The 22,286-nt window shown below is 40.8% G+C and overlaps 1 protein-coding gene across 1 annotated transcript in view; it reads left to right on the top strand.

Moving 5' to 3' along the window:
* Positions 1 to 11,544: 11,544 nt before the first annotated feature.
* The window catches only part of LOC127574488 (fibrocystin-L-like), a 140,967-nt gene continuing 130,225 nt past the window's right edge, over positions 11,545 to 22,286 (top strand). Inside the window, 1 exon segment of the mRNA XM_052023512.1 lies at positions 11,545 to 11,623. Within this exon segment, the coding sequence (XP_051879472.1) occupies positions 11,545 to 11,623 (79 nt within the window).

The following is a 22,286-nucleotide window of genomic DNA, read 5'->3' as shown; positions in this document are numbered from 1 at the left end:
CTTCATTCTTTTGAAATGCATTTATTATTAAATCAAAGTAATTTTAACGCAAGGTGAAATGTATATCAAGTTTCAATGTCATAGAAACAGCCCTGATAAATAAATTTTCGAAAGATTTTGATGCAGTGTTGACAAGATCAGGGTAACTTTGTCTGTGTTGAAGCGGCTGGGAAGGTGGGACAGACAGATAAATGGTGAACTATATGCATGTATTTGGGGCTCCAGTTAATTGAAGGGGGCCCACAGATGTAGAATCCATGCACTCACAAACAAATCCCCTCCCTACATTAGCCTGGCCACCCAGTTCTTCCCCATCACTGGTCAACGACAGGTGACCCAGAGGAGCCAACCCTCACACCTCCCCCCCCCCCCCAGTGACCATGCTGATGGAGGAGATGGTGTCCCTCACCACCTGCGCTGAACCATCCACAACAGAAGCAAGCCCAGAGTCCAGCCCAGGCTCTCAACATACACCGGGGTCCTCTGGTTCCAGCAGTGCTGCACTCATTATCACCCTCAGTGATTATGACTGTAGATTTCAATCCCACCCCAGAGACTGGAGGACAAAGCCCAGGCTGACACTCCAAGCACAAATTGTGTTATAGGCAGCACCTTCAGCTGAACCAGGACTCTGCAGTCTGAGCAGTTAACATAAGCTGTTAAAGAACAGCAGGGACAGTTGGGCTGAATGGCCATTACCACTGTGAACAAGGTCTTTATTTGCATAACCCCACCTCCTCACTTTGGTTTGCTCTTTTTAGAAAAGCACTTGTCTACACGGTGAATTTGCAGAACAGAGAGAGATGAACTTCCTGCACCATAAATAGTTGTCCTGAGCTGCCATCAGCCATCTGTGTCCCTGAGGTTACAAAGCCAGAAGGGTAACTGTGTCACATCAGTTACTGAGCCTGTTTGTCTGAGCTTGCAGACTCTTCACTAACCAACCACTCACCGCTGGACAGCGAGAGTGTTCCGTCTCCCTGGGTCCACAGCAGTTCTGTAATGACAAACTGGTATAAGGAGTCTGCATGTAGTCTGCAGAACATCCCACAGACCACAGGATGTTCAACCACACTTTGTGCCTAAGCAGCTTCCTTTTCAGTGTTGCATTATTACTGCTATTCTTCACCTTGAGAACAAGCCAACAAGATTAAGACAGAATTTAAAAATATACCTAACCTGTCTTTTTCAGAAATGTACCTTGTTCACATTATCTACACAGTAAGTCCAGGCAGGACATGTCGTGCTCTATGTTCAATGTACCAAAAATTCAATACGTTCTCTCAAAATGAGTTCATGCCACATGCTTCCTCCTTAAACAATGCAGCCATGAAATGTTTGAGCGGCTGTGACACAGTGTTCCAGTCTCATGTTCTCTTCATCAGTACAACTTACTGGAAGAAGTCAAGTAGAGTTTATTGTTGTGTGCACAAGTACAGAGAGGTACAGGTACAATCAAAGACTTGCAGCAGCATCACAGGCATGTAGGTACAGACAACACACAGAATATAAATTACACGGAAATTATACAGGACAGCGAAGAGAGAGAGAAAAAAAACATCCTGTTTTGCACAAAGACACAATCAGAGACTTGTGTGTGTCAACCTGGTGTTGTGCAATGTGACTGAATTAATTCATGGCCTCACAGTGAAGGTATCCTGGGTTTCAGTGATCATAATGTTACGTTCAGATTGTGGGTCCAAGATTAGTATCTTAAACTTGAGTGCCACTGTGAGGGCATGGAAACAGGTAGCTAAGGTGAACTGGTTAGTTAGGTTAAGGGATCAACGAGTCGAGATTGGGAAGACAGTTAATTGGATGTTATAGAATAGATACCATCCAATGGGAAAGAAAGATTCCAGGGGGTGGACCCACAGCTTAAGATAATTTCAAACTTAATTAAAAAATTGATAAAAACAGTAAAGGCTGGAAACACTCAGCAGATCAGGTGGCTTCTGTGGAAGGAGAAACAGTTATTGCTTCACCTTGAAGATGAAGCGTTCTGATGAAGGGTATCTGATCTCTACAGATGCTGTCTGACCAGCTGAATGTTTCCAACATCTGCAGTTTCTAGATTTTCAATTAAAGAAAAAAGTATAGAATTGCTCAAAGACAGGTTGAGGGGCGGAAGATTATAAGACATATAATAGGACAGAAGGTAAAACACAGCAAAGAATGACCATAAGATATAGGAGCAGAATTAGAGTCTGCTCCGTCATTCAACCATGGCTGGTTTTTACCCAACCGCATTCTCCGGCCTTCTCCCCATAACCCTTAGGTCCTTGATTGATCAAGGGGTTATTAATCTCTGCCTTAAATACACCCAGTGACTTGGCCTCCACAGCCCTTTGCGGCAACGAATTCCACAGATTCACCACCTCTGGCAAGAAATTCCTCCTCATTTCAGTTTTAAAGGGACGTCCATTTATTCTGAGGCTGTGCTCTCGGATCCTAGACTCTCCTACTAATGGAAACAGCCTCTCCACGTCCATTCTATCCAGGCCTTTTGGTCAGTTTCAATGAGATTCCTCCACCTCCCCCACCACCCCCCCATCCTTCTGAACTCCATTGAGTACAAGCCCAGAGATATCAAAAGCTCCTCATATGTTAAGCCTTTCATTCCTGGGATCATTCTTGTGAACCTCCTCAGGACCCTCTCCAGGGCCAGCACATCTTTCCTGAGATACAGTGCCCAAAATTGCTCAGAATCTTCCAAATACAGTCTGACCAACACCTTATAAAGTCTCAGCAGTACATCCTTGCTTTTATATTCTAGTCCTCTCGAAATGAATGCTAACATTACATTTGCCTTCCTTACTACTAACTCAACTTGCAAGTAAACCTTACGAGAATCCTGAACTAGGACTCCCAAGTCCCTTTGCACCTCTGATTTCTGAATTCTCTCCCCAATTAGAAAATAGGCTACACCTTTATTCTTCCTACCAAAGTGCATAACCCCACACTTCCCTCCTCTGTATTCCATCTCTCCCAACCTGTCCAAGTCCTTCTGCAGACTCCCTGCCTCTGCAACACTACCTGTCCCTCCACCTTTCTTGGTGTCATCTGCAAACTTGGCCACAATGTCATCAGTTCCTTCATCCAGATCATTAACGTATAAAGTGAAAAGTTGTCCCCACGCTGACCCCTGTGCAACTTCACTAGTCACCAGCAGCCATACTGAAAAGGACCCCTTTATCCCCACTCTCTGACTTCTACCAGTCAGCCAATCTTCTATCCATGCTACTACCTTGCCTCCTAACACTATGGGCTCTTGTCTTGTTTAGCAGCCTCGTGTGTGGCACCTTGTCAAAGGCCTTCTGAAAATCTGAAGGATTAAAATGACTAAAGGATTAATGTGGAAAGAAATAGTAGAGTTCAAGATAAAGCTAGCCAGAAACATAGACAATAGGAGTTTCTATAGATATTTAAAAATGAAGACAACAGAAGTGAGTGTCATAGAAAGCAAACTGGGAAATTGCTAATGGAAAACAGGAAATGGCAGATATGTTGAACAATTATTTTGCATCTGTCTTCACTGTAGACGATGCAAGTAAAATCTCAGAAGTAGCTGTAAATAGGGAATTGGAGGGAGGGAGGAACTCAAGAAAATTCCAGTCACCAGGGCAGTGGGACTGAGCAAACTGCTGGAGCTGTGACTGGCCAGTCTCCGGGACCTGATGGACTTCATCCTGGGTCTGAACAGAAGTGACTGGTGAAATCACTGATGCATTGGTTTTCATTTTCTAAAATTCCCTGGACTCGGGGAAGGGTCCATTAGATTGGAAAACAGAAAATGTAACTCCTTCATTCAAACAGGAAGGGAGACAGAGAGCAGGAAACTACAGGCCAGTTATACATCTGTCACAGGGAAAGCATTAGAAGCTGCTATTAAAGACATTACTCAGGGAAGAATTCAAGGTAACCGGGCAATGTCAATGTGGTTTTGTGAAAGGGAAATAGGCTTTGTTGCAAGTGTTTGAAGAAGTAACCTGTGTTGTGGATAAAGTGATTCCTGTACTTAGGTTCCCAGAAGGTGTGTGATGAGATGCTGCATCAAAGGTCATTGAGGAAGTAAAAGCTCACGGTGCAGGAGGTGACACATTGGTGTAGAGAGAAGATTGGCGGGCTAACGGGAACCAGAGAGTGGGCATAAATGGATCTGTTACTGGGTGGCAACATATAACGAGCAGAGCCCCAGGGATGGGTGTTGAGCCACAACTGATAGAAATACCGTGGATGAGAAACTGAAAGGTTGGTTGCTAAGTTTCCTGGTGATACACAGATTGATTGGAAAGTGTGCCATGAAGAGGAGATAAGGAGGCTACAAAGGGATATCAAAGCAGGAATTGCTGGAAACATCCAGTGGTCAGGTCATCTGTGGAGAGAGAAGCAGTTAACCCTTTCAGGCCAAAAATCCTTCATCAGAACTGGGGAATTGAACAAAAAAACAAATAGCAAATTGCATTGATTGTGGGGGAGGGATGGATAGGACAAGGGAATCTCTCTGATAGGGCAAGGCCACAATTGTCGAGTTTACAGAGATATCTGGTGAAAGAGATGCAACAAGCACAGGAGTATGTTAAAGCTGTGATCTGACCTGGGTAGCACAGTGCCACAGCGGATAGAGCTACTTCGTCACATTACGTTTCCTTTCATTTCTCTGGTTATTGCACTTCAACATACTCAAAGATTCACTTCAAACACCAAGATGTTCTCAACTCAAACAGCAGGACATACCGAGATTACTCTTTACCCTCTGAAGACAATAAATAGAAGGGCCTGCAAGCCTGCTATATATTCATATCATAGCTTCTGACGTTTCACCAAAATCGTGTTTCCTTCTTTTAAGCTCAAACTGAAATGTCACCTCAAAACCAGGATTGGTAAAAGTGCCCACAAAGTGGTTGGATTCTCAAGACACTCACTAGTTCACTGAGTTGAAGGTCCCACAGCTGCATCCTGTCTGCTGCCTTAACTGCCCTCTGAAGAGACCTGGCAAATACTCCATTGTATCAAAGCACCACAGAAGGCTGCACAGATTGAAGTGTTTTGAGGAGGCAAAGGCACTTTACAAGGGGTGATCAATAAACACTGGTCTAAGCAGCACTCACAAAGCAAGAATTACTTTTTAAATATGTGCCGACAAGCTCACAGCTTGATGGATATTCCATCGGAATTGATGGAATCCGTGCATCAGACAAAAAATAATTCAGAAGTACAGAAACTTTACATGATCATTCCTTGGCAAATCAATACAGCAAAAGCTCTTCTGAAGTCTAGATGTGCACGTTGCTAATCGCAGTATTCTGAAGTGCTGTTACCTCTGCCTCGGAATCTTTCAGCTTCTGAATCTTCTCTTTGACTTTCATTTCGAAGACTTGTTCCATTTCCATCTCCATCTTCTTCATCTTTGCCACGTGTTCTCTCCGCTCTTCCTCCATCTGGGCTAGAGGGCTTCTGTAACCGGTAACCAGAATCAGTTAGCTTCTCAATGCACACAGCACATGCAAACCAAATGAAGCTTTAGGAGAGATGTGATTTCATTGTTTCAGAAGAAACCAAATCAGGAAAAGGTTTGGTGCACCAGGCCACCCTTTCAATAGATACCACTGTGCCCTGACTTTACTCCAAACTCATAGGGAGTTACATACCTCTGGAGAAATCACAATTTTTCCCTCCAAAATCAGGATGAAGTGTGGGAAAATCTTGTCCATAGTGAACAACTGATTAGGTGCATACATTTACAGGGGCTTATTTAGTTCTTAAAGTAGCTTTTCCTTAAAAGAGCTGCCCCAAAGTTCACTGTCCTCTAATTTCCAGCTATTCCAAACTTTAACAAGCACTTGGAGACACAGAGGGGATGGGGAGTCAGTCTGGTACAGGCTCATGATTAAACCGTCCCTCAAAATGCAGAAAGGGGAAAAAGAGCAGTTAATAGGAGGGAGATCAAACATGATCATAACTTCAATCAGCTTTCCCATTGAACTTAACTAGAATACCACACAGTATTCTACACTAAATGCACAACTGGTATGAAGACGCAAGAGACTGAAGATACTGGAATCAAGAACAAAAATCAGAACTGCTAGAAGAACTCAGTGGGTCGAGCAGCATCTGTGGAGACAAAAGATGCAAGTCGAAATTTCGGGTTGAGAGTCTACATCAGGACTGAGGGGAAACAGGGAGTGTGGGAGGGAAGGGTTAGATAAATCTTAGAGCAGGATAAAATGTCAGCACAACATTGCTGTACTATAATGTTCTATGTTCTAAGAGGTGCACTAACTGATGGGCTCAGACTGCAGCACTCACGGCAGGAATTTGCCTGTCCAGTGAATTGCTCTTGTTTAAGTAGATGGCAGAGGAGACTATGGAATGAAATGATTAAACATCTCAGTGGCTTGTGATACCAATAGATATCACAATGTTATTCTCAGGACTATGAATCTATGCATTAATCCTACAACAGTGCATCTGTTAAGAGTGCTGTGTTTCATTTAAAAGTAACTCCACATCTTGAATAAATGCAGATGGATAACACAAATTGAACTGCAAGCCCCTCCTTACAGGCAAGGCCAATGTACGAGAAATTTTATACTTGCTACTTGTACATAAAAAAATTGAGCCAACAGTTACCACGGAAATATTTATCTTAGTGAATGATGCGAAGAGCCAAACTTTTGGGAAGCCATACTCTGGGTTAGAAAATGTTTCTTGGATGAGTGGAACAAAGACAAAAGTATTTTAAGCCAGGAGTTGCATAAGGTTCCCAGATGTTTGCTTACTGAAGACACCACTTTGTACACCATGAATGAACAGAAAGAATTCCCTCGAGATATGTAGAACAAATCCTGCAAACAGTTTCTGTAAAGAAGTTAATTAAAAGGTTAAGTAAATGCACAACTGTAAAGAGAATAAAAGGTGTCTTACTTGGTTAACTGTCCTTTGTTTTTATTGTTATCAACGCCATTGTATGTAACTGCAGCCAACTTTCTGCTCCTATAGTTTTCATAATGAACATTGTTGGTTACGTCCTTCAGGTCCTGCATGTGGGTTCTGTGTAAAGTAGGGAACAAGGTTATGTCTGATGGACAATTTATAACCACCGAATATCTTTGCAAACCAAGTTCCACAAGTACTGCCAATATTTAACCAAGGTGATTAAAACAGATTTCTTTTTACCTTGGATATATAAAGCATTCAAGGTCACAATAACAATAGATTAAAATTCTATTTCAACATTCAAAATGCTCACCCAATGAATCATATTTCATTCCAACATCCATTTCTGGTGGAAATATTTCTGAACAGCTGACAAGCTGAGACAAATTCCAAGGTACTCCATTGGTAGTTACCAAAATCTGTTAAAGGCTGGCAAGACACTCCTGTTTGTCACAGAAGCTCCGGCAGTACTCATACATATCAGCTGGCTGTGAGTTACCCTACAATCAAAGTCTTAGGGTGTGTGTGCCAGTAGGCACATTTGTGCTGAGTTGCAACATTCACTGTTCATCCATAAACTCTTTGTTTATTCTCTTTTAAACATGAAGCAGGATACAAATAATGCTTTGACCATTAAAGACTTCAAGCTTACAACAAAAAGGAAGCAAGACCAAAGTACAGAGGCTTGGTCAGAGCCAAGCATTTTAGCTGAGCCAGTTTTATAACAGAAGAGTGTTTGCCCTAATTCCCTGTTTATATTACATTGCCAAAGTAAATTGCATCAATGTTCAAATTTATCATTAGAGCTATTCCCTCAGTTATATCCATATAAGGGGCGGCACGGTAGCGTAGCAGTTAGCGCAACGCTATTACAGCGCCAGCGATAGGGGTTCGATTCCCGTCGCTGTCTGTAAGGAGTTTGTACATTCTCCTGTGTCTGCGTGGGTTTCCTCCGGGTGCTCCGGTTTCCTCCCACATTCTAAAGACGTACGGGTAGGTTAACTCGGGGGTTTAAAATGGGCAGCGCGGACTCGTTTGGCCAGAAGGGCCTGTTACCACGCTGTAAATAAAATTTAAAACATTTTAAAAAAATAATAAAATAGGCATTGCTCGAAACAGACATGGTGCCTGATGAGCAAAGATATAACTTAACTTCCCAAAATATACACAAAACAAGAAAAGAAATGCTGTCCTTTGTTTTCTGCTTTCTGCTTTCCTTCCTTGTACTAAACAATTTGAATCATGAAATCTCTAACATGGAAAGGATGAAAGTGTCTTTTGTGACTGTGTTCAACACTCCATTTGCAGGACACCCCTCATATTGAACACATTCGCACTCCAATTCTGAAATGTTGGTGAACACGTTAATTTTCAAAGTCCTACCTCCCTGAAATACTTGATACCCTCCCAGAAACACCACTATTTATCAAACACAGACCAAATGCAACTGTGAAATCAATTAAAGACCATGTTCAACTTGGTTATAAAAATATTCAATTCCAAAGTCTGAAACCATTACCAACTTAAAGTAGAATAAGATGTAACACATTGAGTTCCTGTCTGTCAAGGATCTGGAAAATAGGTTGGATTGGGAGACAACATTGTTCAACAATTTCTTAAGCACTTCATTTAGTAATTCTTCATGTACTGTACAGTCACTTGCAGCAGCTTCTGATTCTCCCACATGTTGGGGGAGTGGCATGCTGCAACTGGTTAGAGTGCAATGTATTATTGAACTGGAGCATTACACCTTGGGATAAAGTTGAATGGCTAAATATAGTCCTTTCAGTTCCCCCAAACATGCCTTTCACCTCCCTCCTTATCACGCCACCCACTCCTCTCTCTACCTTTTCCCATCAAAGTACAGTCCTTTAAACTTTTATTTAGCATTTGTGCAGAGCTCCAACCCGTCTAGGTCACGTCGGATTAAATGCAGTCTGTGCCAAGACCATAGTAGTTCAATCCTGCTCCCTTGATGTAAAAATCTTTTTCACAACATAAATACATCCAACAATCATTCAAAAGTGACCAGGACCCACTGAACAACCATTTCCACACATTAAGCTGTAACAAAGATAACACACACCAGTGGAAAATTGCAGTAGAAATGCATTTCTTGGTAGAAGCTAACTTTTCCCTCAGACTGTTACCTTTAAGACTAAGGCATTCAACCGACAATAAAGCACAACAAAAGTACAGCAAGTATATGAAATATGAGGGAAGAGCATTGTATAAGGTTAATTCCCTAGTGTTAATATAGAATGGCTTTCCTATAGTTCATAAATTGTTGGTATATTGCTTCTAACTGCAGAATTAACTGTTAATAAGATGTAGAATACCAATGGAGTTTTTATTTGGAGGGCGAGCTATGGGTGGAAAACATCAAATTGTCTTTGTGCTAAAAATTACTTCACAAATATAGACTTACAATGATCCATAAATGTTAACCGAGCTTTCTGTACTCAAACATTTTTTGCATCAACATACGTGACCAACTTCATGGCTTTTGAAATTCTGAAACAAAAAATAAATTATTGATGAGAGAATGTAAATGGATATAGCTGACGGAGGCAATCAGATGCAGTTTGATAGCTGCCAAAGGTACCCACTGTCATAGCAGACAGCCCTGAAAAACAGAATCACACAGGACAACCAAAGACTGTTGAATAAAGGTAGTTGGAAGTAAACGATTCAGGACAAATTCTGATTACATTTGTCAGCAGAATTACTGGTATTATTTCAGATCACAATCTAGAATTCAATCTTTTTTGTTCATATGTTGCCGCTTTGAACAATACTGCTGGAAACAGCTTTCAAAATGTGCATTGTGACTCAGTATTAGATCAATTCCCCCATAAATCTGGACAGATAATGCCTTAAAGCTATTCTGGAGTAAAATAAACAAACAAAAGGACATATTATTGCACATTGTTCACATTACTGTGCTCATTCTCCCAGCACATGTAGAAGCCTAACCTATCACTTGCCAGCTTCTGCCTGCCCCCACACACGTCCCCACCACCTGCCAAACTCCTTATACTTGCTATCTCCCCTTTATATTCTCAGTCCTAATGCAGGATCACGACCCAAGATGTTGACTATCCCCTTGCTTCCACAATGGAATTTATTGGCATATACATTTATGACTTGTGTTATGGAGATCTGTCATTTTTGTATCCATTTGACATGCAAAATCAGTGATACGTTATCAGTGATAATTTAAAACACAATGGAGAATATTAGACAATTTTAGAAACGAGAGTAGAACATGGAGTCATGCAGTTATACAACATGGAAACGGCCCTTCGGCCCATCTCTCTCTCTCTCTCTCTCTCTCTCTCTCTCTCACTCTCTCTCTCTCTCTCTCTCTCTCTCTCTCTCTCTCTCTCTCTCTCTCTCTCTCTCTCTCTCTCTCTCTCTCTCTCTCTCTCTCTCTCTCTCTCTCTCTCTACGTCTGCCCCTTGGTCTGGTTGCGACTCCAGCCCAAAGCAAGAGTATGCTTGCACAAAGAAGTTGCCTCTTTTTATACCCTTAAACACCTTTACCCTAGTACTTTCCCATGGTATGGTACCAGGTGGTACCTGCATATTATTCTCTTTTCCCGGACGAGAATGTTTTTCATCATTATCTACTCTCAAGGCTGTGGACTGGTACACTTTTACTTTCTCAAAACTTTCTCACATTCCAAGCTAACAGCATTTTGTCTTACAACCACAGTTTTGTGTTACACATTTTTGCGCATACCAAGGAGGAATCAAATACGACTTCTGACAAATTTAACTCTTTCCTTCCACTAACCAAGTTGTCTATTTGCATTAGTCCCATTTGCCTGCGTTTGGCCCATATCCCTCTAAACCTTTCCTGTCATGTAATGTTTTTCTGTAATGTGAAGCAATTATCATTAACCCAATAGATTTCAAAAGAGTAAAATCTGAAGTTTTGAGATGAATGTTGAGAGACTCGTTTACAACCTAATTTTGACAAAAATATTTTCTGTCCTGATTTTGAAATTGCTTTCCTCATCTGTCACAGATGTGATCAGGGAAAAAGGATTGGAGCATGTTACAGTAGATGATTTGGTGGCCGAAGTAACTCCAAAAGGAAGAGGTTTGTACGTGTTGATGTATATGGAGTATATACAGCAGGGGAGTACATAAGTTAGTCAGTCACAAATGTGAGCTGGTCTACAGCATGGCTTCCTGGTTTAGTCTGTGGATCTGTTTTTGGATTCATTCTTTGGAATAGTTATATGTAAGTGGTGACAGTGCCAAAAATGCCACTTTTTGTCGGTCCATTGAGTGACAAAATGCTTATTTGTCGTCCCTCTGCATCAAAGAGAAGTGCATACATTTCCTTCAGCTTTGGAAATCTAATTTGGAACAAATTATATCAGTAATAATAATTAGTAGAATTGATATTGTATCTTTTCTTTGTAGGAACAGAAAGTCCAAAGTGTTTACAGAAGTCTAATCAGACAAAAATGAATGAGACCTAAATCTCTCAGTGAAGGGTGATGATTTTTGTCAGGGTTCACAGATGACAGGTGAAGAGGTAGAGAAGTTTAGGGAGAGAATTATAACATGTGGAACTGAGCCATCTAGCAGGATGGCTGCCGAAGAAATGAGGATATCCAGATACAAGTATTGCGTTTTGCAGGAGCTGTTGGTCTGGAAGATAAAGGTGGGTAGGTGAACCCATTGAGGAATTCAACCTGGAGTGTCAAGTTTTAAATGAAAGAATCTGAGAGGCAGAATGCCAAATTTGGTCTATGATGCCACTGGATATGAAGCTGGATTTTAACTCCTACAGTAACTGGTTCATTCATCTAGTTATTTTCACCAATTATAAATCATAGTCAAAGTCAAGTTTATCGTCATATACACAAGTACATGCATGCACAGGTGCAATGAAAAACTTACTTGCAGCACCATCACAGGCACATCGCAGCATATAAGCAGTATTCACAAGAAAAACATAAAATAAACACAATTTTTACAAGAATGAACACAATTAAAACAAAAAAAAAGTCCATTTTATAGTACTTTACACATTCAGCATGCAAAAATCATTTGGTGCACCATTTTCAGTTCCTATGAAACTTGCCCCTCTTTTGTGCCCTTCTGATTGCCCCATCCTGATTGTGCCCTTCATGTTTCAGGATGCTGTGTTCTATACAGTGACCTTGCTCTATCTTCTGTATAGGTAGCGGTGTTCATAGCCCCACTTCTCATAGAGTTTGCAAAATATGCCTGTACTCTAGTGACTACTCAAAATGTACCACTGATGAATAATTTCATTTAAGATCTTATGTTCTCTCCTTGTATACAACATAATTTTCTGTGCATTGATTGAATCTGTCATTTTGCCAAGCTCCTAACCTGCCCACTGTCTCCTGAAAATGGGTTTGATCTGCCATATCTGGTAGAAACCAGCAAAATTCAATTTAATTGATCTTGTGCCAATGAGCAAACTATTTATATAAATCGAATCATAAGATCCCTGGGAATGCCACTGCTCTGCTATTCGATGAAACAATCATTAATCCACCCCTTGCTTCGAGACTTAGCAATGCTATTATCCATAGAGAAGCAGGCCTTTTAATACCTTGCTTCTCTTGGGCCTCTATGTTCCAACAGTAATTGCTGAAAATGTATGCTGATCAAGGTTGGGTCAGAATGTTTATGTTTACAAGTATATTGTGAACTTTGAAAAGAACTAAAACAACAAGGCAATCAGAAGCAGAGGAAGAGGAACTTTTTCCAACATATTCTTGGTAATAGAGTGATCTATTCAGTGCATGGAATGGTGTGCAATGTTCAGGAAACAAAAGAAATGTCAGAGGCAAAGCAAGTACAGAATTGCCCAACTTGAGGACTGATTAGGTGCGCCTGAGTGCTTGCTGGAGTGCAATAGAAAAGAGATTGTCTGATATGAAGGCTATGAACTTGATTTTGATCATGGTGAATGAACAGCATAGACAGACAGGAGGAGGTCTCTCATTATGAGTAAAATTCAGGAAGACCAGTGACTGAGAGGACAGGCTTCCTCTTCAGGAAGTCCTCAGCTGAACCATTTTTCAGACGATGTGGAGAAGATTATTGACAGAACCTTTGATGCCTTTTTAGCAAAGAACTGGAAGAAAGGACACACGAGGAGGAGAAATGTAGCATTGGTACTGTGCTTCAAATTTTACGACAGGTACAGATAGCATCTGTTAACAATGATCCTGGAAAGATTAGAAGAGAGAAACTTGCTGTTCATTATTAACAGTTCAGTAAGTAAGTGTAGAATGTGTTCCAATCACTGTAGGTTTTTAGTTTCTAAAACTGCCACTATGTGAAGGTCCTGTTTATATTTTTTTAACAAAAACTGAAAATGACGAAAGCACTCACTTCATTAGAACTGAAAAGTGAGAAAAGAAGCACATTTTATGTTGCAGAGAGGGGAGGGTGGGAAGAAGAGAAGGAATGTCAGCGATAGTTTGACAAATTGGTCTGCACCCTCACATTTGCTTTTAAAAATGGCATTGGAGACAAAAGAGAAAATAAAGAATTATGTTGAAATTCCCAGGGAAAGGGAATCAAAAACTAGAGAGCATAGGTTTAAGGTGAGAGGGGAGAGATTTGGGGGGACCTGAGGAGCAACTTGTTCATGCAGAGGTGGTGTGTACTGTATATGGAGCAATCTGCCAAAGGAAGTGCTTCAGGCAGATACAATAACATTTAAAAGACATTTGGACAGCCACATGGATAGGAAAGGTTTAGAGGGATATGGGCCAAATATGGGCAAATGGGACTAGCGTAGATGGGCATCTTGGCATGGACAAGTTGGGCTGAAGGACCTGTTACCGTGTTGTAATACTCTGTGAAAGGTGAAGGTACAGCCACAGCTGTAGAGAGACAGGAGGGAAAAGGATGGTTACCTGAAATTGATAAATTCAGCATTAAGACCTGAGGGCTGCAATGTGCCTCAATGAAGAATGAGTGTTGTTCCTTGAGCTTATGTCAGAACAATGATGGAGGGTGAAGGCAGGTTAGACTGGGAGTGGAAGTTGGATGGAGAATTAATGTGACAGGAAGTTCAGGGTCACCCCTGCAGACTAAATGGAGGTATTCTGCATAGCTGTCCTCCAAGCTGCTTGGTTTATCCAATGTAGACACAAGGTCAAAGGGATCACTATCCTTGATTTGGCTGCGAGGAGAGGGATGAGGGCAGCAGTGTGGGGAAATAGTTGAGATCACCTGTCGACCATGATAGAGAGGGAGCCATAGTCATAGAAAGCAAGGATATCTTAAAGGCACTGGTATGGGTCGGCTCATCATCAGAGCAGAAATACTGGAGGCTTGGAAAATGGAATGGAGTGCTTAGAGGAAACAGGGTGGGAGTTGGTGGAGGGAGCGGTCAAGATGATCTCTTGTAATATCCATTATAAGGTCTTCTCTGTCTTTAACTCTGATTTCCCCTCTACCACAGTTGACCAGGCTCAGCTGTAATACTTTATTTACTATACTTCTGCTTTTACTTCGTCTCTTCTCAGCCAGAACAAGGACAGGTTTCTCCTTGCCTTGTCTTCACCCACTGATCTTCACATTCAGTGGATCACGCTCTGTAAGTTTGACCTTCTCAGGATTCCACCACCAGACACATCCATCCCTTTTCAGAATTCTGAAGAGAGCATTCCCTCTACAACTGCCTGGTCCACTTTTGCATCTCTACCAAACCATCTCCTTCTCAAGACACTTTCCCAAACAAACAGAAGATGCAATATCTACCTTTTTGTTTCTTTATTTCCCACCATCTAAGGTTTCAAATGGTCCTTCCAGATCACTAAACCACTCACACTTCCAATTTTGTTTAATGCATTCATTGCTCACAATGTGGTCTCCTCTACATTGGAGAAATCAAAGACGACGGTTGAATGAAGGCTGTGACCAGCGGTATGCTACAGACTTCGGTGCTGGGGTCCTGGCTGTTCATAATCAATATCAATGATTTGGATAAGGATACTATGTAATATGTCCAAGTTTGCCAATAATACAAAACTAGGTGGCAGTGTAGACTGTCAGGAGGATGCAAATGGGCTTTAAGGGGATATGGACAGGCTAAGTAAATAGGCAAGGACATGGCAGATGGAATACAATGTGAGGTCATCCACTCTGGTAGAAAAATAAGAAGGCAACATCTTTTTTAAATGACAAGAGATTGAAAGGAATTATATTCAGAGCTGGGTATCCAGGCAGATGAATCACTGAAAGTTAACAAACAACTACAAAGACAAATGGTATGGTATTGATATTGGTTTATTATTGTCACGTGTACCAAGATACAACGAAAAACATTTGTTGCATGCCATCCAGACAGATCATTCCACAGATAAATACAACAAGGTAGTAAAAAGGAAAACAGAATGTAGAATATAGTGTTGCAGTTACAGAGAAAATGCAGTGCAAGTAGATAAAGTACAATGGCTATGACGAGGTAGATTGGGAGCTCAAGAATTCATATTTTAGCATTCAAGAGTCTGATAATAGCGGGATGGAAGCTGTCCTTGAGCCTGTGGTATGTGTTCTCAAGCTTTTGTATCTTCTGTCTGATGGAAGAGGGGGTGGGAGAAGAGAGAATGACCGGGGTGGGAGGGGTCCTTCATTATGTTGGCTGCTTTCCCGAGGCAGCAGGAAGTATAGACAGAGTCCATGGAGGGGAGGCTGGTTTGCATTCGCAACTCTTCGATTTCTTGCGGTCTTGGGCAGAGCAATTGCCACACCAAGCTGTGATGCGCTGGGATTTATTGTGAGTACGGAAGTGGAGATAGCTTGATCCAATTACATAGGGCTCTGGAACATTATACACAGGTTTGGTCTCCCTCCCTAAGGAAGGATATACTTGCAGTGAAGTGACTACAGCAAGTGTTTACTGTATTGTTCCCTGGGATGCAGTATAGTCCTATGAGGAGAGACTGGACAAGTGGTCTCTTGACTTCAGAAGAATGAGAGATAACCTCATTAAAATATACAAAATTTTCACTGGGCTTGGTGGGATAGATGCAGCGATACTGTTTCCCCTGTCTAGCATGTCCAGAACCAGTGGTCGCTGTCTTAAAATAAAGAGTCAACTTATCTGGACTGAGATAAGAAGACACACACAAGAGATTGCAGATGCTGAAATCAAGAACAAAAATGAATCTGCTGGAGGAACTCAGTGGGTCAAGCAGCATCTGTGGATCAAGACACGGCATCAGGATGCATGTTCTCAAATTATCAACCATCCCTTTGCCTTTTACATGCTGCTTGACCTGTTGAGTTTCTCCAGCAGCTTGTTTTTTTTTTGCTGAGATAGGTGGAATTTCATAGGGTAGTGAATCTTTGGAATTCTATACCAAGAAATACTGTGGAGGCATAGTCACTTAGTATTTCCAAGACAGAGATCAGTGGATTTTTGGGTATTAAGGGAATCAAGAGATGTGGGGTTAGGGCAGGAGAGTGACAGTGAGGTGAAAGATCAGCCATGGTCTGAATGAATGGTGGAGTGGGCACGTTGGCCCAAAAGTCTGACTACTGCTTTATTTCTTGTGAATAGAACTTCTGAAATACTGACCTGGTCTAAACTACATTGAGAAGTTGTTAACCTTTTAGTGAATGACAGGAGTTGTTTGGCAGAAGCTTACAGAGTTCTAGGCAAGCTTTTCTGTTTAATCCACATTTAACAATTGTTTAAGGATGGAAAATTCTCTGAGTTTTTTATAAATATTGTTAAATTCTTTTGTAGATTCAAGAAATCTTCAGAGAATCCATGAACAATTCCTTCCATGGTTCCATGGTGTGCCATTAGATCTTTCATTGAAATTTTGTAATGGATGATGTTTGAAAGCTGCTGGTCCCTGAGGATATTCTTAATATTCTTTGAAAAATTAATTCCTCGCATTTTAAATAACATACTGATCCTGTATCCTAGAAGGCACTACCAGAAAACAAACTGGGAGGTCATTTTATATATGAATAATAAGTGGCTGCAGAGCTTTGAGTAAGACATATCAATAGTGCTTGACTTGGGTTCTGCATGCAGCTGGATAATATGGTCAGAACCATGGTATCTACTCACATTTCTTTCTCAAACAGTTTTGCTGAAATAACGTTGATCCAAGGAACTGTTACAAGAATACAAATGCACTGATAAACCTGTGGTTGGTTGGAGTTCTCAGAGAAATTTTAGCTAACCCGTTTTAGAAAGCATATTGAAATTGTAGAGACCATATTGTATAACTTTTCAAGATATTGGCCATCAGGGAGTTCAAACTTTGTTTCTTAGTTAAATGTATTGATGTGAAATTTGAGAAGTTTTTTTAGAAAGAGTATATTTAAACACTCTAAAGAATAGAATCCTGTCATTTTAATTTCTTATTTAGATAAATATTCAATTCTCCTTTGAAATTTCCTGCAGAATTTTTTTTCACTTTACTTACAGGCAGGTCATTCTAGATTACAACAGCTCGCTGTTGCTTAAAAACATCCTTCCTTGACTGTGTCTGTGTCCTCTGCCGACTAACCCTCCTCCCAATGTAAACATTTTCACCTCCACTTACGAGCGTTTAATCAAGTTCAAATTCTCCAGTTGCCTTGAGATCTGACCTCACATTCTGTGCCTTGTTCATTCAGACCTGCGGTTCACACAACACGTAATGTACCTTAACACCACCATACCCCATCAAGGTCGAGTGGATGTCTCTCTTATTGGATACATCTTGGGTTTGTTAATGATGAATAAAAGTTCATAAGTTATTTCAATTTTAACAGTTTTGTTAACTTAATTTCTCAGTTTATTTTACAACTCATTAATAGGTTATTGAAGGTCATGGGAATGGATTATTAATGCACAAAGAGTAATAGTCAGTTGACCTTATGGTAATTCCAAATCCTCCATTTCAGCATCAACACACAATCCATTTTACAAGCAAGTAAAATGATTGTCCTTGAATTCACCGTGTATTCAACACCTGTGAATGAAATCTATCCTGAACAGATTGTCGGAGGTGGGAGAGACAGTGGTATGAATAAATGACTCTGGGTGTTAAATGCAAAATGATGTGGAGCTCCCAGCATTTCCTCCCAGACCTCCACAAGTGTTGCTATGGTATTGATCTTTTGAATTATTTGTGTCCTTCACACAGGAGGCATTCACAGTTCAACACACATTCTTCTTGATTTTCCTTCTTGAAGTTTTAAGAAAATTTTCAGACCAAAAAGATCTAATTTTGAAATTCACTCCCTTGTTTTCTAATTCTAGCAGAAGGCGATTGACCTAAAACATTAACTCTCTTTTCCTCACTCTCCATAGATGCTACCTGACTTGCTGAGCGTGTTCTGTTGTTCTTGGTATCCAGTCACCCTGGCTGAAATTGCAAGGATTAGCCTGACTGCTTGTAACTGCTCTATGACATCAAAGCTGAGTGAGGTGGCCACATGTGAATGTGCACACAGTGCACACAAGTGCACACAGGTGAATGTGGCTGCAAGTCCTCATGGTGGAAGGTACAGCTGGTCCAATGCCTCTTAGGTAAGGTCCTCTCTTCTGATGTCTAATTGCTCAGTATGAACTATGAACATGACTATGAGCAGAAGCAGGAGAGGGGCAACTGACCACTCATACAGACCAGGTCTATATTCAACATTATCTGTCAGAGATCTCCCTTTAGATTGAAAAATTACAAAAGCAAATCCTTTATTTAGGTGAAGTGAATACAAAAGAAATCAAAGAAATTATAGAATTGCTAACCTAACATTTGTGGCAAATTACTGGAATCCATAATTAAGAACATGAGTTGCAAAGAGAAACATGAGCAGAGAGTCAACATACAATTGTACAAAGCTCATGTCCATGAAACTAATACAATTTTTTAATCTGATCTCCATTTTAGTAGGGAGGAATGTCTGTGCATCCAACAAGGTTCCACATAAGAATGAGGTTGAATAATGCATGAAAGAGGCTCATGTCTTTTTTGAGAGGGGATGGGGGCATCCACTTTAAGCACTGTACAACAGCGCCATATCCAACCTGTGCTGCTACTTCTTCACAATAGCATCCAAATGGCAGTGAGTTGAGAAAGGTATAGCATTTCAGTGATGTTGAGTGGTCAATATGGATGAAGTTCACCGAGTAGCTGGGGTTCTTCCACATGTATTTTGGGGATATTCCTAAAGATTCACATCTCAGCAATTTTCATGTGATAGGAAATCATTGTCACTTATTGATGTGTAACCTTATGTAGACTTAGAGGGTTTGGAAGCAGGTACCCAGTTTCATTTTTCATTCCTCCACTTACGCTTTCTTGTAACACGCACCATCAATAGCAGTTGACAATAGGAAAACCATCATAAACTGCAGCTTGTATCTGATTACAGGAAATGAAACAGGTCTAAACATGCTAGCTATTGATATAATGTTTTAACCAACAAAGACTCCTGGATCTAATTTGCCTAGTTTTTGATTGCCCTCAATTACCAACACGTTTGTACTAGTCATCCAAAAGTAAATTAGCTGAATCTATTGTATGTCAACTTAAGTCCATATTATAAAGGGAGAATGCTGGACATACCCACAGGTCCAGCAGCATCTATACAGAGAGAAATAAAGTTAATGTTTCTGATCGGGGATCTTTCAACAGAGCTGGGAAAGATTTGACAGAACACGTTTTAAGCAGGTGCAGACACGGGGAGGTAAGAACAAAACGAGAGATCTGTCATAGGCTGGAAGGTAGGAGAGATTAAATGTGATTCCAAATCTGCACATAATTAATATAAAGAAAAAATTGCATTTATAAAGTATGAAAACTTCAAAACTTGTTAAACCAAGTCAGTACTTTTGAAAAATAACCTATGCAGTCATGGACAAAGTGCCTCCTCCTATTTATGCCCAGCAAGCTACCACCCACACCCATTCATTTTTTTTTTGGTTCAGGGATAAATGCTGGACACAGGACTCCAGAGCAAAAACACCTACTCTTTTTCAAATTGATGCCATCAGGGTCTTTTTACATTTACTTGAAAGGACTGACCAGCTCTCCATTTAACATTGTCCCTCAGAGATGTCCCTTCAGATTGGAAAAGTATGAAACAACTCTAAGTAGAAAAATAAAAATCTGCAGATGCCATAAATCTGAAATAAAAATGGAAAAGGCTAGAGATATTCAACAGGTCTTACAGCATCTGTGGAAAGAGAAACAGAGTTAAGATTTTGGGTCAATATTTGTGTTTATTCCATTTGTGAAAAAAATAAGAAAGCAATTAAGAGATTACAGGCCTGCTAACCTACGTTAACTTTGTGGCAAATTATTGGAACCTGTAACTAAGGATATGATTTACTGAGAAAAATTTGAGCAGATTAGAGAGAGTCAACCTGCATTTATACAGAGGTCATACCTGTCAAATCTTATTGAATTCTTTGAGCTAATCATCATTCAAAGGGCATTCAAACGGATACCACATTAGGGATATTAGCTAACATGAAAGACCATGGAAGTGAAAGTAAATTATTAACCTGGTGAGCCGATTGGTTAGGCAGTAACAGACAGAGTAAGGATAATAGATCTGAGTTGCATCTCCATTCATTTGCTTTACTTATCAATGACTTATTAACACAATAGAGGAAAACCTATCCAGGTTTGGTAATGGCACAATGATCAGTGATACCCTCAGCAGTCTAGATTAGAACATTGCATTGCAGAAACGAAGATAGATTGAGTGGGTGAAACTGTGGCAGATAGATTTCAGTGCAGTTACATTTGAGGAGCTAATCTTTTTTGACCAAGAAGTGATAGATCTAAGTGTTGTGATTTGGAACAAAGCTAGGAGGAGGTCCAAAATTTGTATTTCTATGTATATAAAGGTAGTTAAAAAATCAAGCATTATAATAGGTCAAGAATATTAAAAGGAACAAGTTAAAAGGGACATTTAGAATAGCACTAAAGTTCTGGGCAATGGGCAAGGGGTAATGACCTTGTCAAGAATGGAGTACAGCTCCAGCACAGCTCCAAAGATTGGCTTATAAGACATTACATAAACTCCTTGGAATGTAGAAGGTTAAGGGGAGAGTTGATTGAAGTTATTACTTGGAATTACTAGGGTGGATACTCAGAAACATTTTAAACCAGTGAGGGAATTCAGGATAAGAACTTAAAATCAGAGCCACATTGTTCAGCAGAGGGATTGGAACACTTTATGCAAGGAGTGGTGGAAATGTGGTACTCTCCCCTAGGAGATGCTGGGGTTCCATTTAAAATCTGAACAATACATTCCTGCTCAATAGAGTACAGGAGGTGATGAAGACAGAGGACTGGATGAATTATGGTACAAACTAGGTGCGATGACTTTGAATGGTGAGACAGGCTTGAGGAACTGAATGGGCTCCTCAGGACTTCCCTGTGAAGGGGACTGCCATTGTAAGTTATAATTGTTCTTGGACCATGGTTACTGGATAGATGGAGGTGGATCAGGAGATTGAGGCAAATGTTTGAAATATACCTACTATTGGACAGAAAAGCAAATAGTATTGCTTGGGATAATCAGTGGTGTTTAAGGTACAACTTAAGTTACAATATTGTGGATACTGCCACATCAGGCTTCTATCTCAATGAGCCAGTTTGTCTGAACTGCTCCAACTCTCATGGTCTCTGGACTGGTCCTTCATTTCTGGTTGCACCCAGGGTCTCTCTAAGCCTCTCTCTCATCTCTCTCCAGTGTCTTTGGTACCCCCTCTCAGCTGCTCCTGGGATCTCTGGCCCTCTTCTCGCTGCTGCTTGGAGAGTCTATCCTCTTCCTCTCAGCTGCTGCCAGGGTTTCTGCAATTCCCCCGTTTGACTGCTCCCAGGGTGTCTGGATTCCATCTTAGCTGCTATTGGCTCTCAGTTCACCTCCTCTTGTCTCAGCCACTCCTGGAGTCATCAGCCCCTTTCTCATCTGCTCCCGGGATTTGCATTTTGTCTATTCAGTCCCTGATCCACAGGGCCCTGCAGCAGAACCCAGTCATATCAGAAACTGAAGCAATGAACTGTAGTGCCTCCTGTCATGCACTGGAATAAAGCCCCAGTATCTGACTGCTAACATTCTCCATACACATGATTTGAATTATTTACTTACACACAACAGTTTAACATTCACTTTAATAGTTACCACAGGTTACTTCCCCACTTATGTACAGTGTAGTGAAGTACACAGTGCGGTGAAAGGGCACAAACTGTTAAATATGGCAGTGTTTTAAAGCAATATCCCAAGAAAACACATACTGTGCTGTGGCCTTTGATCGTACTCTTCAGTGGTGTGTAGGTGATCACTTAAAGTCAGATCAAAACACCAAAC

Source organism: Pristis pectinata, chromosome 9 (assembly GCF_009764475.1).
Source record: "Pristis pectinata isolate sPriPec2 chromosome 9, sPriPec2.1.pri, whole genome shotgun sequence".
In the NCBI taxonomy this organism is placed as follows: Eukaryota; Metazoa; Chordata; class Chondrichthyes; order Rhinopristiformes; family Pristidae; genus Pristis; species Pristis pectinata.
The sequence above is the reverse complement of the archived record's forward strand: the minus strand, read 5'-3'. Positions and strand labels throughout refer to the sequence as shown.